Source organism: Sceloporus undulatus, chromosome 1, assembly GCF_019175285.1.
Source record: "Sceloporus undulatus isolate JIND9_A2432 ecotype Alabama chromosome 1, SceUnd_v1.1, whole genome shotgun sequence".
NCBI classification, from domain to species: domain Eukaryota; kingdom Metazoa; phylum Chordata; class Lepidosauria; order Squamata; family Phrynosomatidae; genus Sceloporus; species Sceloporus undulatus.
Window position 1 is genome coordinate 106,346,267 of NC_056522.1, and position 13,788 is coordinate 106,360,054.

General features: G+C 41.9%; 2 protein-coding genes across 3 annotated transcripts in view; one reads left to right on the forward strand and one right to left on the reverse strand.

Annotated features, from left to right (window-relative positions):
* Positions 1-7,764, reverse strand: part of NT5DC1 (5'-nucleotidase domain containing 1) — a 129,128-nt gene extending 121,364 nt beyond the window's left edge. The window contains exon 1 of the mRNA XM_042445334.1: positions 7,745-7,764. The gene's annotated coding sequence lies outside the window, so the exon portion shown is untranslated. The remainder of the gene's footprint in view (positions 1-7,744) is intronic.
* A 93-nt stretch (positions 7,765-7,857) lies between these two features.
* The window catches only part of FRK (fyn related Src family tyrosine kinase), a 129,255-nt gene continuing 123,324 nt past the window's right edge, over positions 7,858-13,788 (forward strand). Inside the window, exon 1 of one of the 2 annotated variants that reach the window (XM_042445327.1) lies at positions 7,858-8,788. In XM_042445327.1, coding sequence (XP_042301261.1) covers positions 8,394-8,788 — 395 coding nt within the window. In that variant the 5' untranslated portion in view covers positions 7,858-8,393. The remainder of the gene's footprint in view (positions 8,789-13,788) is intronic. The other variant, XM_042445326.1, reaches the window with a different exon arrangement.

Sequence of the window (13,788 nt, forward strand, 5' to 3'; positions counted from 1 at the left end):
GGTGCATGGCACGCACCAACCCCACCCCTTTCCAGAACTGAGAGCTGCCTTTCCCCAGGCAGCTCTCCATCCTGGAAAAGAATGTGTATGTGTTTGATTCCCCAGGCAGCTCTCCCTCCTGGGAAGAGGCTTGGGGGAACCAATCCTCCATCCTTTTCCAGGACTCTCCCTCCTGACAAAGGTATGAGGAGCCAGCTAAAGGGAGTGTGGAGGAAGGAGTGCACATGCTTCTGCTCATTTCCCCCCACCCACAAGTCCCTTTAATTGGTTTCTTTAGGTGAGGGAAGTTATTTGTGGTTTTACCACATCTGTGTGGGTCTTGTGCCCCTAACCCCTGTGAATGTGGAGGGATGACTGTATATCTTACTGTGTACTTGGGATAATTAGTGTTCTTTGGAATTTAAAATGCTAAGGCAAGAAGAATGTGGTAAGAATGTTTGATATATTTATGGAATGATGAAGGTAAATACAGTTATGTACTTTAGGTACTGTGCCTTATCATGTTGTTCCTGTAAACTCCACCAATCTGTTAGCGTATTATTTAATATGGTCATATGAATGGTTTGAATAAGATAAAAGCAACACATGAACAATTCATATCACTGAAAAATGGAATCAATACTTTTAGCATTTTTGGCAATCATGAAATTTCTATAAATTAAGGTATGTTTCCTCTTACGGTGGAGATGAAGCGAGTCCCATTGTAAAAGCAGTCAAAGACCACATATATTACCTCATGCTGTGTTCCTATTCAACCTTCCTGTCCAATTATTCAGGGACTATAGCTTTATGTGGGTTTTTCGGGCTATGAGGGTGTGTTCTAGAAGAGTTTATTCCTGACATTTGACCAGCAGCTGTGGCAGGCATCTTCAGATCTCTGAAGATGCCAGCCACAGCTGCCGGTGAAATGTCAGGGATAACCTCTTCTAGAACACAGGCGTGTTACAGACCTCCCATTTGGGGCGGCCTGTAAAGGCCCTTTCCCTGCCAGATCGGGGCCTCAGCTGCTATAACGGCAGCCTCCGAGGCCCCGATCCACCACTTTCCAGGCCACGGGGAAGCTGCAAAAGGCCGCTTCCCCGCGGCCTGGAAAGGGGTGTCCTTGGGGCTTCAAGCCCCGAGAACACCTGGTGGTGGCAGGGAGGAGAGAAAGGGGCCACTTGGCCCCTTTCTCCTTTGCTTTGCTGGCGCAGCCATGTAAAGGCTGCGCCCAGCGATGCAAAGCTGGAAGGAGCTCTGAAACGGAGCTCCTTCCGGGGCTGCAGAAAGGTTGCCCTAGGCACCCTCGCGTGGCCCCACTATGTCACAACTGTGCTGCTCCGTCTGGAGGCGCGGTGGTGACATTGTAATGGCGGCCCCCGTGTGGAACAGGCACCGCCATTTTGTACGGACTGGGTCCATACTAGGGTTAGGGGTGTCAAGAAGTGACGCCCCCTTTCTAACCCTAGTACGGACCCAGTCCGTACTTTTATGCCCGTCTGTAACGGGCCTCAGTTTCATAGCCTGAAAAATCCACAATAAACTATGGATGCTGGCTGTGAAAGCCTTTGACTTCACATTATTCAGGGACTGTCTCAAATCCAATAAACATTTTATCACTTTGGAGTTAAAGCCATCTGCCGTACTGGATTCCCTTTGTCAATTCCATGGGAAAAGTACCAAAGCCTTTGCTACACTATGTGGTATCCTCAGTCACCCTTCGAGGCTATGAAATAGAATATAAATATACACTCTAGCTCTAGCCACATGTGTGCACAAAGCATCCCACTCACTCTCTCTGGGTAGCCTCAGATGTTGTCTGAGCCACTGTCTGTTTTCTTTGGACCTATCTTCAGGACTGGTAATCATTGTCCTCTCTAATTCCTGATTCCTCTCTATCCAGTCTTCTACGCTTTTCTTTCTGATAGCCTTGTATGATTCTTAAGGTTGCATTGGTGTGCACAACCTTTTCACTTTTCTAAATAAAACTGGAGTGTTTCTGCAGTACTGCTATACATAGGAGAAAGGATCCCCAGTAACCATCTTCACACAGGCCTCTTTTTGAGCTATAATTTCCCCCAAAATTCAAGGAGATGCTGACACTGCTGGTGTGGACCCTCAACTTGCCTCCTCTTTTAGGATAACAAGCTCTGGAAACCCCATCCTCTTTGTCTTGAGAAGGTGAGCCCCTTCAACATGTGATAGAGTGTAGATAGAGGGCAGGTGATGAATTTGGCTTGCCTAGAAGCAGCAAGAGAGCTATAGGGAAGTTCATATATGTGTTTTCTGGAACCATAGTACTGAAGTTGGCTTATTTTCTACATGCTTGAAGAGGTTATTTGCTTCCTTTATGTTCAGCAAGGATGTCTATTAGAGCCATATCTCCAAGACTATGAAAACTGGATACCTGAAAATTGCTATGGATAATCATATGAACACAGGAAGGTGTATTTTTGCTTATATAAAACACTTTAATTATAACTTATTTAATGTATCTGAAACTTCAGTCACTAGATAGCAAAAATCCATATTACATAAGATTGTATTGGGGTGTAGGCTAAGCACTGAAGTTACAAGTTCTCATATAACCACTGTTGATGAGCAGTTCCTTCCATCACAGGACTATATAGGTATAATATGCAAAGGAGACCTGTTTGGAGGAGGCAGCAGCCTGATGTTGAAGCCATAAACTCTGCATTGGTCAGCTGTAGTAAAGGAAGAATTTCAGTGTTAATTCCCTATGCACATCTCAGTTCCATATAGGATTAATCGTCAACGAAATACTAATAGCTGGTGTTACTTTTTACATTAGTAATATAAAGCTGAACAGTTAAGCTGTTAGAGCAGTTTCACCTATGACATTAAAAAGATCTTGTGAGCATCAGTACTAGTATTTTACCATATGTGATTACTTTTAATACAAGACAGATAGTAGATGTGCAATGGGATATAATAGTGTTTAGTAGTATGTATAATACAATACTACTAATGGTATTATAATAATACAAACGTAGCAGTTTGGCTTCAGTTCTGTGGCCAGAAGTAACTATGCAGCTTTGAGAAATATTCAACACTTTAAGCTCATTCAAACTTTGAATTGGAGATTTTTATCTGCGAATGTTTTGTAACTGAACAGGGATGCAAATGTGCAGGTCTTCAGTTTAGAGACCTGCCTTACAGAGGGCAATTCTATGCCAGTGAGCAGGTTGGATCCTAACAGAATGCTCCACAGAACAGAGCAGCTGTGGTTTACTTGTGGCTAAGTGGTCATCAATGCTAATAAAATATGCAAGAAAGTGAGGCAAATCCATTCTTAGGCAACTTATTACCATGTTCCTGATGTTCTGATTCTATCTGTTCAGCCTTTTCTTCATAAATATTTGTTCCAGTGAGAGGAAAGTAAGCAGAAAATTATTACTCTCTATTTCCAAGAAAATCCTCACAAAGTACATGATCAGGCTTGTGTTCACACCGATCCACTAATCCAGAAATAGTCAAACTTTCAGAGATTGGAATGTAACTTCTTTAAAGTATTTGCTCATCGCCCAACAAATATTTACTTTTACTGTTACGACAGAAAGATAACTCACTGAATTACTTGCTAGTAACACATTGCTCACTCATTAATCAGAATGGAAACTGGAAATCACCGTAAGGAAATCAGGAGAAGGCTAAGATTTTGAAGGGCACCTATGAAGGAACCAGACAAGATCCTGAATTAGGATTGTACATGCCATCGTATTTCCCATTTCTATGTATGGTTGTGAAAACTGGACAGTGAAAAAGCTGATGGGAAGAAAATCAACCTATTTGAAATGTGGTGCTAAAGAAGAGTTCTATGGATACCACAGTCTGCTAAAAAGACAAATAAATGGGTCCTGGGGAAATCAATTATGAACTCTCACTAGAAGCCAAGATGACTAAAGTGAGACTATTGTACTTTGAACATATCACGAGAAGGCATGACTAACTAGAAAAGGCAATAATACTTACTAAGGCAGGACTTTAGCAGACTGGCAAAAAAGGTGGGAACATAGGGGTATGCTCCCATCAATATCGTGCAATAATGCAAAGATGATCACACGATGTTGCATTATATCACAATTATGATGTGACTATTCCATGAATAAAGAGGCATTCTAGTGTCGCTTTTTATTCATGGGAAAATTCCATGAATAAAAAGTAGTGCTAGAATGCCACTTCATTCATGGAAAAATCATTCAATAATTGTGACGGTGTGTGATGACATGTGATAATATTTGCGTTATTGAGTGGTATTGACCAGAGCATACTGCTATGCTCCCATCTTTTTTTGCCAGTCTGATAAAGTTCATAGAAGGCAGTAGGGAAAGAGGAAAGTGCATTACAGATGGGTGGAGTCAGTTAAGGAAGCCACAGCTTTGAATCTACAAGATCTGAGCAGGGCTGTTGATGACAAGGTGACTCAGAGGTCTCTTATTTATAGGGACACCATAAGTTGACAGCATGACATCAGTTAACAATATCAAACAAATTTCTATTATTATTACTACAGTGGGTCCTTGTTATCCACTGGGGTTTGGTTCCAGACCACCCACACCCACGTGTATTCCAAAATCTGTGGATGCTCAGGCCCCATTATATACTGTGGCATAGTGAAATGCTGTCCCTTAGACCAAATGGCAAAATCAAGATTTGCTATTTGGAATGTATACTTTTAAAAAATATTTTCAAGCCATGGATGCTGGAATCCATGAATAAAGAATCTGTGGAACCAAAGGGCTGACTGTATTATGTCATAGGAAAATATAGGCTCTCTGGTACTGTACTGCAGAAATTATGAGAAAAAGGCAGAAGACATTAGGCTACACATGCACTGCAGAAATAATAGTTTGACACTCCATCCTCTGGAATCCTGGGATTTGTAGTTCTCTGGCAGAGAAGACTAAATATTTCACAAAACTACAAATTTCAGAATTCCATAGCATTGAACCATGGTCGTTAAGGCAGTGTTGAGCTGCATTATTTCTGCCATGCAGATGAAGCTACTACAAGCCAATTGTTTCCTACTATCCCTTGCCTGAGAAAGCCCTATTAAAATAATGTGGTTGCCATAGGTCAGCAGGCCACTTAAAAGCACACTCTGGCGGGATACAGATCACCCAAAAAGGGTGGTCTGCCGCCACCCTGGTTTGCTGCACGAGGGAGCCACAGTGGACAAACTGTGTGGCTCCCTTGCGCAGCAAAAAGAACCCACAAAAAGCGGGTTCCTTCTGCGGTGCCGTTATTGTCAGCGCAACTGCTGGGGTCCAACAACCACTATCAGCAACTCCAACGAGTTCAGGGGTTAAATCAGACCCTTGTAGCAGAGCTGGCAAATTTCCAGAAGCTGAAGCGTGGCTCCAAAGTCCAATTGGGATGACAGCAACTGGATGTCTTCCAGGAACTGCAGCAATGCAGGAACCTCCGGGGACACACAGCAAACCAATGCTATAGCTTCTTCTGATAAACCACCAGAGAAACTAAGTCTCCCGAAGTGCTCTTTATTCACAGTGCTATTATACAAAACTAGATCTCTAAAACTCCAAACCATACCAATCCAACTCCTTCTACAAACCGACAAGCTATCCCTTGCAACCCCTGGGTTTATATAGTCTCCAGACCATGTGGTCTCCCAAACCCAGTGAGTTCAGGTGTGTAACCATGTCATGTGTCTCCTGTGCAATCCAGACACATGGTTTCATCAGCCATGGCTACGTGCACTTGGGCACTGAAGTGTCCTTGAGCCAATGAGCTTCAGCTGAGCTTGATTAGCCTTGCCACTGTGCTGAATGCTCATGGCCAAACACACACACATTAAGCATTTCCCTGTGTGCTGTGTTTTAACCCTTCAAATCCCTGACAGTTATGGTGCCACAAGGTGCCAATGGTGCACTTGCGGCATCACAAAGGCACCGGGACGTGCAGACGCTATGCGTCCGTCACGTCAAAATGGCGGCACCCATATGTACAGGGCGCTGCCATTTTGACGCCCTCGTCACATGTGAGGGGCGTGTCGCATTGGGAAGCACCCCCCCTCGCACGTCACGACGATGCCCCATAGGGCCTGTCTATCCAGCGCCAAAGAGAGAGAGAGAGAGAGAGAGCAGGAGACAGGTCATGCACATGATCCTTCTTTTCTCATGCTCAAACTGAGTTGGCATACACTCAGTTGCTGTTGTTATCATTATTATCATTATTAGTTTTTATTTATATAGTATCGAGGTCACCCCATTCTTGCTGCACAGAAAAGTGATGAATTACAATAGTTGTTTCTACAAGAGAAAAGTAACTACCTAAGCTTGTTACTGAAGAACTAACTCATTATTACAATAACTCATGGGAATATGACTTACACACAAACTCTGCTATCTGCTACAGATAGCACTATTTCAAACACTTATAGGACCATTATCTCATTTTTGCAACCCCAGGCAGGTAGCAAGATCATTGGAACTATCCTATCTGAGTGGTAGCTATGTTGAGCCTTGTGAGTAACAAGGTCTGTGGGCACACATCACAAAATGGACAGACGATCTTGACCTACCTGCCTTTCTTTTAAATCTTTTTAGTACATCTTTTCTTATTGTACTGGCCAGATTGGTATGTTACATGGTTTTGAAATTGCTATAACCAAATTTGAATCACTCAGTTGGTCATCCTGCACTGTGGCTTTCCTAGAATATTCCCAGTTGTTGTGACATAATCTACATCTCTTATGAAAAAGAAGAAAGGTGTGATGATGAATGAAGACTCAATGAGGATGCCTGTGTGAGAAAACTGGATATATTTGAATTGAGCACATAGCTTTGTTGTAGTGATTTGCTATGTTTGAAATGCAGATAAACTGGGAGAACCACTTCCCAGTTCCTTCAGGGTTGCTACCTGAGTAATGTTTTTCTAAATCAAGTCAGCAAAATTCCACTTGATTTTAAATGACAGTTACGTGAAAGAAATGAAAAACAAAGCAAAACAAAAACCTCAAATACAGCACCTTCCTGTACTTGTAATTTATAGTTTCCCTCCCCTATATTTCTCTTCTTTTTCCAGATCTATTATTCTTAATCTGAGGTTACCTAGTAGGAAAATGTTAAAGGAAGCACACTGTAGATCGGGGAAAGTTTCTGTACTCCTAAATCATATGCCCATTTTGTATTAGGAAGATGGATTTGTGTGTATTTTATAAGCCACCAGCTACTTTGTGTTTAGGGGGGGGAATGCAAGGAAGGAAGAAAAGAAAAAAAGAACCAGGAGGTTACATGAGAGCATTTCTGAAGGAACAGAACAGCATTTGGAAAAGTTAGAAAAAATTAAAAAAGCAATTTAAATTAGTTTAAAGCTGTCAAAATAGAAGGGGCATGGCATGAGCAAGAGTGTATTAAATGTGTGCCAATGGTGTCATTAGCCACAAAAGACAATAAGGGAAGTATATTCCATATGAAGTTCAAAATGTCAGTGGACTTACTAGGTTGATGTAGGAGAAAAGATGACAGTGGGAATCATTTTCTCCATGACAAAATTTTGTCATTTATTACATTTATTGTAGATAATTTTAAATGGGAGACTCACTGACCCAGGAAGACTTTTGGATTCTTTGCAAATTCACCTGGGAAAATCCTCAGAAAAGTTGACAGTGGGAATCATTTTCTCCGTGACAAAATTTTGTCATTTGTTACATTGATTACAGATTATTTTAAATGGGTGTCTCGCTGACCCAGGAAGACTTTTGGATTCTTTGCAAACTCACCTGGCAAAATCCTCAGAAAAAAGGGGAGGATTCCTCTCTTTCTTTTCTTCCCTCCCTCTGCCCTCTCTCTTTCTGAGAGAGAGAAAGAAAGAAAGAAAAAGGGCAAACCAGGAAGTAATTACATTAAAAAGTTCTTCCACATTTCAGCTTATTAAAGCAACTGGGTAGTCAGGTTAGTTATTCATTACCAGGAGGTACAAGGTTTGCAGGCTCTCATTGCAAAGAGGAATACATTTAAAGAAAATAAAGAGAGTGAGGAGGAGGAAAGGTAGGAAGAGTCTGTTTGAAGGTTTCTGTACTGTTTCTAACTGTCCTGTTGCTTCTTGATTTTAGGCTCCAAACACAATGGTTCAGGTCTTTCTGTCTGATCAGAAGAGGAAGTGAAAAATTCCCCTGACATGAACAGTTTTGCTTCAGTGCTCAGTCGGTGGAGGTGAAAGGCAAAGAGGAATCTCCTGGTGAATACATTGGAGTTGCATGGAACTGTCTGAGGACTTCCCAGACTACAGCAAGATTTCTTGTTCATTCAGCTATATAAGGAAGATTCTGGAACAATTTTGGAAATGAAGCTTAATGAACAAGACATATTTAAAGCATTTGTGAATTCCTAGAATTATGTAAAAGGAGGACCAAAGAAGTTTAAGACAGCATGGGAAACTGCTGTCAGAAGAACTGTGATTATCTGCAGTCCTACATACCCTGGCTTTTCAAGATCTGTGATTGTGGGTCAGGAGAAAAGGGTAGCCCACATTCGACAGAGCCAAATACCCCCACAAAAGATGGTATTGATGGACCACTTCCACCTCCTCTTCCTCTAGCAGACCAAATTTGCACATTTGTGGCCTTGTTTGATTACCAAGCCCGTACAGAAGAAGATCTGAGCTTTCGAGCTGGAGATAAACTTGAAGTTCTGGATAGGTCTCAAGAGAGCTGGTGGTTTGCAAGGCTACATGTAGAGAATGGGTTTTTCAGGCCTGGACAGAAACGAGAAGGTTACATCCCAGCCAATTATGTTGCTCCTGACCAGAGCATTGAAGCTGAACCGTAAGTTCTATTCTGCATATAATGTAATGTGTGGCAACCACTAGATAGACAAATTATCTTGGCCAGACATAAGAGAGAGGTTTTAATGTGTATTGATGGAGGGCTGTCCCCACAATTGAGTAACCAGTTGGGTTACCATAAAAGTGGGTAAACCAGAAAATTGGGAGTAAATCCAAAAATTTGGAGCAATTATTCCTTTTAATTTAAGTGACAGAAAAAATATTTAGATGGTATTGCTGATTTTGTACTGGTTTTGTGCATTTTCCCCTACATAATGTTAAAATAATGTTTGAGAAAAGGAGTAATCATTTATCTTTAATGAAAGGAGCATGCTTAAACACTCAGCCTCAGAAGAAATCAGAGGCAACCCCACAGAACAGATCTTGTCATGAAAACCCTCTGAAAGATTCAATGGCGGGATACAAACCGCCATATAGTACGTATTGTATATGTACTAGGGTTAGGAAGGGGCGGTGCTTCCGCACCCCCCTAACCCTAGTACGTATACAATACGTACAAGATGGCGGCGCCCCTTCCACATGGGTGCCGCCATCTTTACGTACTGGACGCATAGCGTCCAGACGTGTTGTGGCGCCTATGACGTCGCGAATGCGCCAGCGGAGCCTTGTGACGTTATCAGTGCGCCATGGAAAGAAGCTCCGAAATGGAGCGTCTTTTTTGCTCCGCGTGGGAGCCGCACGGTTTGGCTGCTGCGGCTCCCGCGCGGAGCAAATGGTGCCGGCGGGGGACCGCCGCAAAGCGGTGGTTTGTATCCCGCCAATATTACTCAGATATTATTTGAAGGCACATAACAGACACTGCATGTCTATATGTGCAATGTTAATTCCTTCTGAAATAGGTAGTGCTCTCCCAGTTTTTTCACTGCTATTTAGGGAATGTTGATCATGTGTTACATATGAATCCTCTATTTTCAAATGTGATATCCAGTGTAAAATATGGGAAATGGACCTTTTGGGAGCCTCATTTTACCTCTCAAGATTGAATAGCATTGATAAGAATTGTAGTGGTGCCTAAAGTTCTGAAAGCTCCTTCCTCCTTGGCTAGTGCAGTTATTACTTTTCTTTCAGTGGAAGTACTCTAAGAAGAGCAAGACCAGAGTTTGGAAAAGTTGGCCATATTGGCTGGAGCTTTTGCATGTTATAGTCTGGTTTCTTTCTAGGCAGAATTCAAAGTGCTGATCATGATCTTTAAAGACCCATATGGCTTGGGTTCACAGTCTGAAAGACCATGGCCTGTTACAGATAGCCAAAATAAAGCTGCTTCGAGTCACAGTGGAAGTACGGTGTTTCAATGATGCATGCGTCCTAAGAGTCCAGAGGTCACAACAAAGCCACGCTCCAGCCCTAAGGACTGGAGCATGGCTTTGTGTGGCTTCTGGACTCTTAGGAGCATGCATCATTGAAACACCACCTCCACTGTGACTGAAGCAGCTTTATTTTGGCTGTCTGTAACAGGCCCAATCTCCCTGGATGAGCTTGCCTCAGTATTGAGATCTTTGGGGAAAGGCTTTTTGTGAATCCCACCACCATCACAGACATGGGAGAGAGCCTCTTAATGGCTGCTTCCAGGTTCTGGAACTACCTCTCATGGGAGGTTTAGTTGGCTCTCTCTTTCCTTCCTTTTCCTTGGGGGCTAAGGCTTTATTATTTAGTCAGACCTTTGGCTTTGACAAAAAGAGCTTTTAATGGGGTGGCTTAATCTGCTTTTTATCTGTCTTTATCCTTTCTTACCCTGTTTTAATTGTGTATTGTTTTAACCTTGTGTGTTTTATAAAACTAAACTGACATTGAATTTTTTTTGAACTTCTGTATGAATACTTTTTAAAATGATACTATATATTTTTAGATCTTGGATCTTGTGTACGGAGAAAGGTGGGATATAATATAAATAAGTAAATATATAGTCCCTCCAAAAGTAATTTTACATGTTATGGGCAAGACTAATCTGGCTGTCTTGGAATTGTGAGGGGGATAATTTTAACCAGTCTGTTGTGGTACCTTGCTATAGCAGGAAGAAAGATATTTCAAGGTTTCTTACCCTGGGTTTCATGGAATGTCCTCTGGTAAAGGGATGGACTTCATGAAATGGATGCAAAACAATTTTGGGGGGTTTCCTCCCTGTGACTGGACAATGTTTTTTTTTAAATCAAAGATAATTTTAATATTAATATAAAGTCTTTTCATGTGTTCATTGTATTGTTTTTAAATTTCAAACATGTCAGTGTGAAGGAAACCAATTTCCAATGCAATAACACTATTTTTGTGCAAAATTGTGTGTGTGTGTATGTTTCTGTTCATTTTTCTGGATAGAGTATTAAGTCCATGATTGACCCAGAGAAGGTTAAAAACTACTGATCTATTAATAACAAGGATTGGAAGCCTTCCAGATGGTTTGGCCTACAACTCTTTTCACTCCCATCTAACATGGCCAGTGATAAGGGATTGTAGGAGTAGTAGTCCAAACTGTCTAGAGGGCCAGAGAATCCCAACCTTAAATACATATCTGACTTGGCGGCATTTGGCTGAGAAGATAGAGTACCCATGGTTTAGTATGGAAATTAAATAATTTCCACAAAATCAAGGGTAGCTTTCAGAAGAGTAATGTGATAATAGTATCTCTTATTTGTTCTACACCCTTTGAAGGACTGTTATTTTACTTATTCAGATAATTAAATATTACACTGTATGTGATGGCACTGAGGTTTGGTGAGATTTAATAGCAGCTTTGCTGTCTCTTGTTTACCTTACAGCAAAGCCTGTGTCTGAGGGCTTGCCTACATTACTTGTAAACCCCAAATTCCTCCCAGGCTTGCTCCATGCTATTTACATTTTGCAGTCCCCAACCCTATATTGGGCCTGGGCTGTTTTCACAATGCCTGGACCTGGTTGGGGATTTCTCCTCCTTGAACTTTACTGCATTGGCCCTGGAATGGGCCTGTAGCCTCCCCAAACGGAACATTTAAATAAAAATGTAGACTGTAAAAAAGACTTGTTCACTTGAAATCTGAAAGACACCTAAATTCACTGTATCTTCTCCTTTCATTCCTTGGTTGTTGTTCATTTAATGCACCTGCATCTCATACAAAGGGCAGCCTGTTGATTTCAGTAGCCTACCAGGGTGTACTTGGTGCTATTGGAAACACACCTGGTTGACTTGCTTGGGAATGTCTCTGGAATGCTTGCTGCCAAGTATGCACAGATGAACACTTGCCTGATGAGAAGAAATATGCTTGTTATGACCTACTTGTAGTTTCAAGCACATTTTGTTGCTTTATTTTCAAAGAAGCTCATTCATACTGTTTCTGTGGCAATTTATATAATTTTATAAGTTGTAAAATTGAATCTATCTATAGATGCAGACAAAATTTGTTGTTCGTATTTGCTGTCAAGTTGACTTTGACTTATGGTTATACTTTGAAAGAGGGCCCTCCAAGAGTCCCAGGTTTTAACAACTTTGTTCAGATTTGCAAACTCAGGGCCATGGCTTCCTCAATTAAATCAATCCATCTTCAATGTGGCCTTCCTCTTTTCCTACTGCCTTACATTTTCTTCTTATGATATACGGTTGGGGAATTATAGGATGTTGAAATCTTAAATAATCCAAACAGTACAGTACAAATAAGGAGGGAAAACATGGTCTCGAAGAACTTCCAATGTACAACAGCATAAATAAGTTTTAAAATTTTCTATTTATTCATTCTGTTGTCATATAAGCTGCTAAAACTTGAAAGGAATCTTACTTGTGATAAGTTACTTTCACAACTAGGCTGTATTTGCACTGCAGAAATAATCTAGTTTGATACCACTTTAACTGCTGTAGCTCAGTACTGTGAAATTCTGAAATTTGTAGTTTTTGTGAGACATTTAGCCTTCTCTGTTAGAGAGCTCCACTGCCACAACAAACTACAATTCCCAGAATTCCATCACAATTAGCCATGGCAGTTGAAATGGTATCAAACAGGATTATTTCTGCAGTGCAGATGCAGCCTTGACTACTTTTTTCCATAATGACCTGGAACAATGTTTTGTTTTGTTTTGTTTTTATTTATTTATTTATTTTGCTTCTAGGAGCTAGACTGTAATTCACTTCTTTTCAGTGTCATATCATATCTTTGCCTTGGAGCTGGCTTTTCACTGACTCTGGTGTGTTTAATGTCTAAATGCCACACCTCCAAGTCACCCCGAAGCCACCTGTTGTGTAATCGGTGGCATGACCTCCAGGTGACTTAGGGGCATGGTGCATGTAAACGCCACACCCTGAAGCTGAAGCTGCCAGTCTGTTCCAGCCCAAAGTTAGTTTTTAGAGTCCTTTTAGGAAAGCTAGGTTGCTTTTCTCTTTTCCCTCATTTTTTACTAAATGAATGAGACATCTGCTGCTTACAAAATAGTCAATGTAAATTGGCAGTGGAGGGGAGGAGGAAGGGCTACTTTATTAGTATGGCTGTACCAAATAGTGTCACAAGGTGCACAACAGTGGCATCACTGGGGGGGGGATGCGGTGGTATGGACTGCACCGGGTGATACCTCAGAGGGGATAGGGTAGTATACCCCATGGATAGTGGGCAGTTGCTTTCTGGGTTGCATGTGGCCATGGCCGCATTGGACCCGGAAGGCCAGGAGGTGGGCAAGGTGGTTGCCTTCCAGGTCTTGCAAGGTCAGGGCCACACATAAGGCCAGGAAGACTGCTGAGAGGGCTGAGTGTGCATGTCACTGCCACTGCCCCTGGAACCCCCACCCCCACAAGCTCTCCCTCCCTGCACTAGGTGACCCCTGGGGCAGGGGTGCCACTGGTGCATACTCAGATGACATGGGTTGATTTTGGCACCTTTAGCCATTTCCTTTGCAGCTTAAGGTATTCCATCTCATCCAGTTAATACATATTCAGGAAATCCATAGCTGTATATATATGGAAGAGAGGCACCATTTTGTATGTCTAGGGTTGCCATCCCTGGGGACCTCCAAAACGGGAGAAATGTAGGA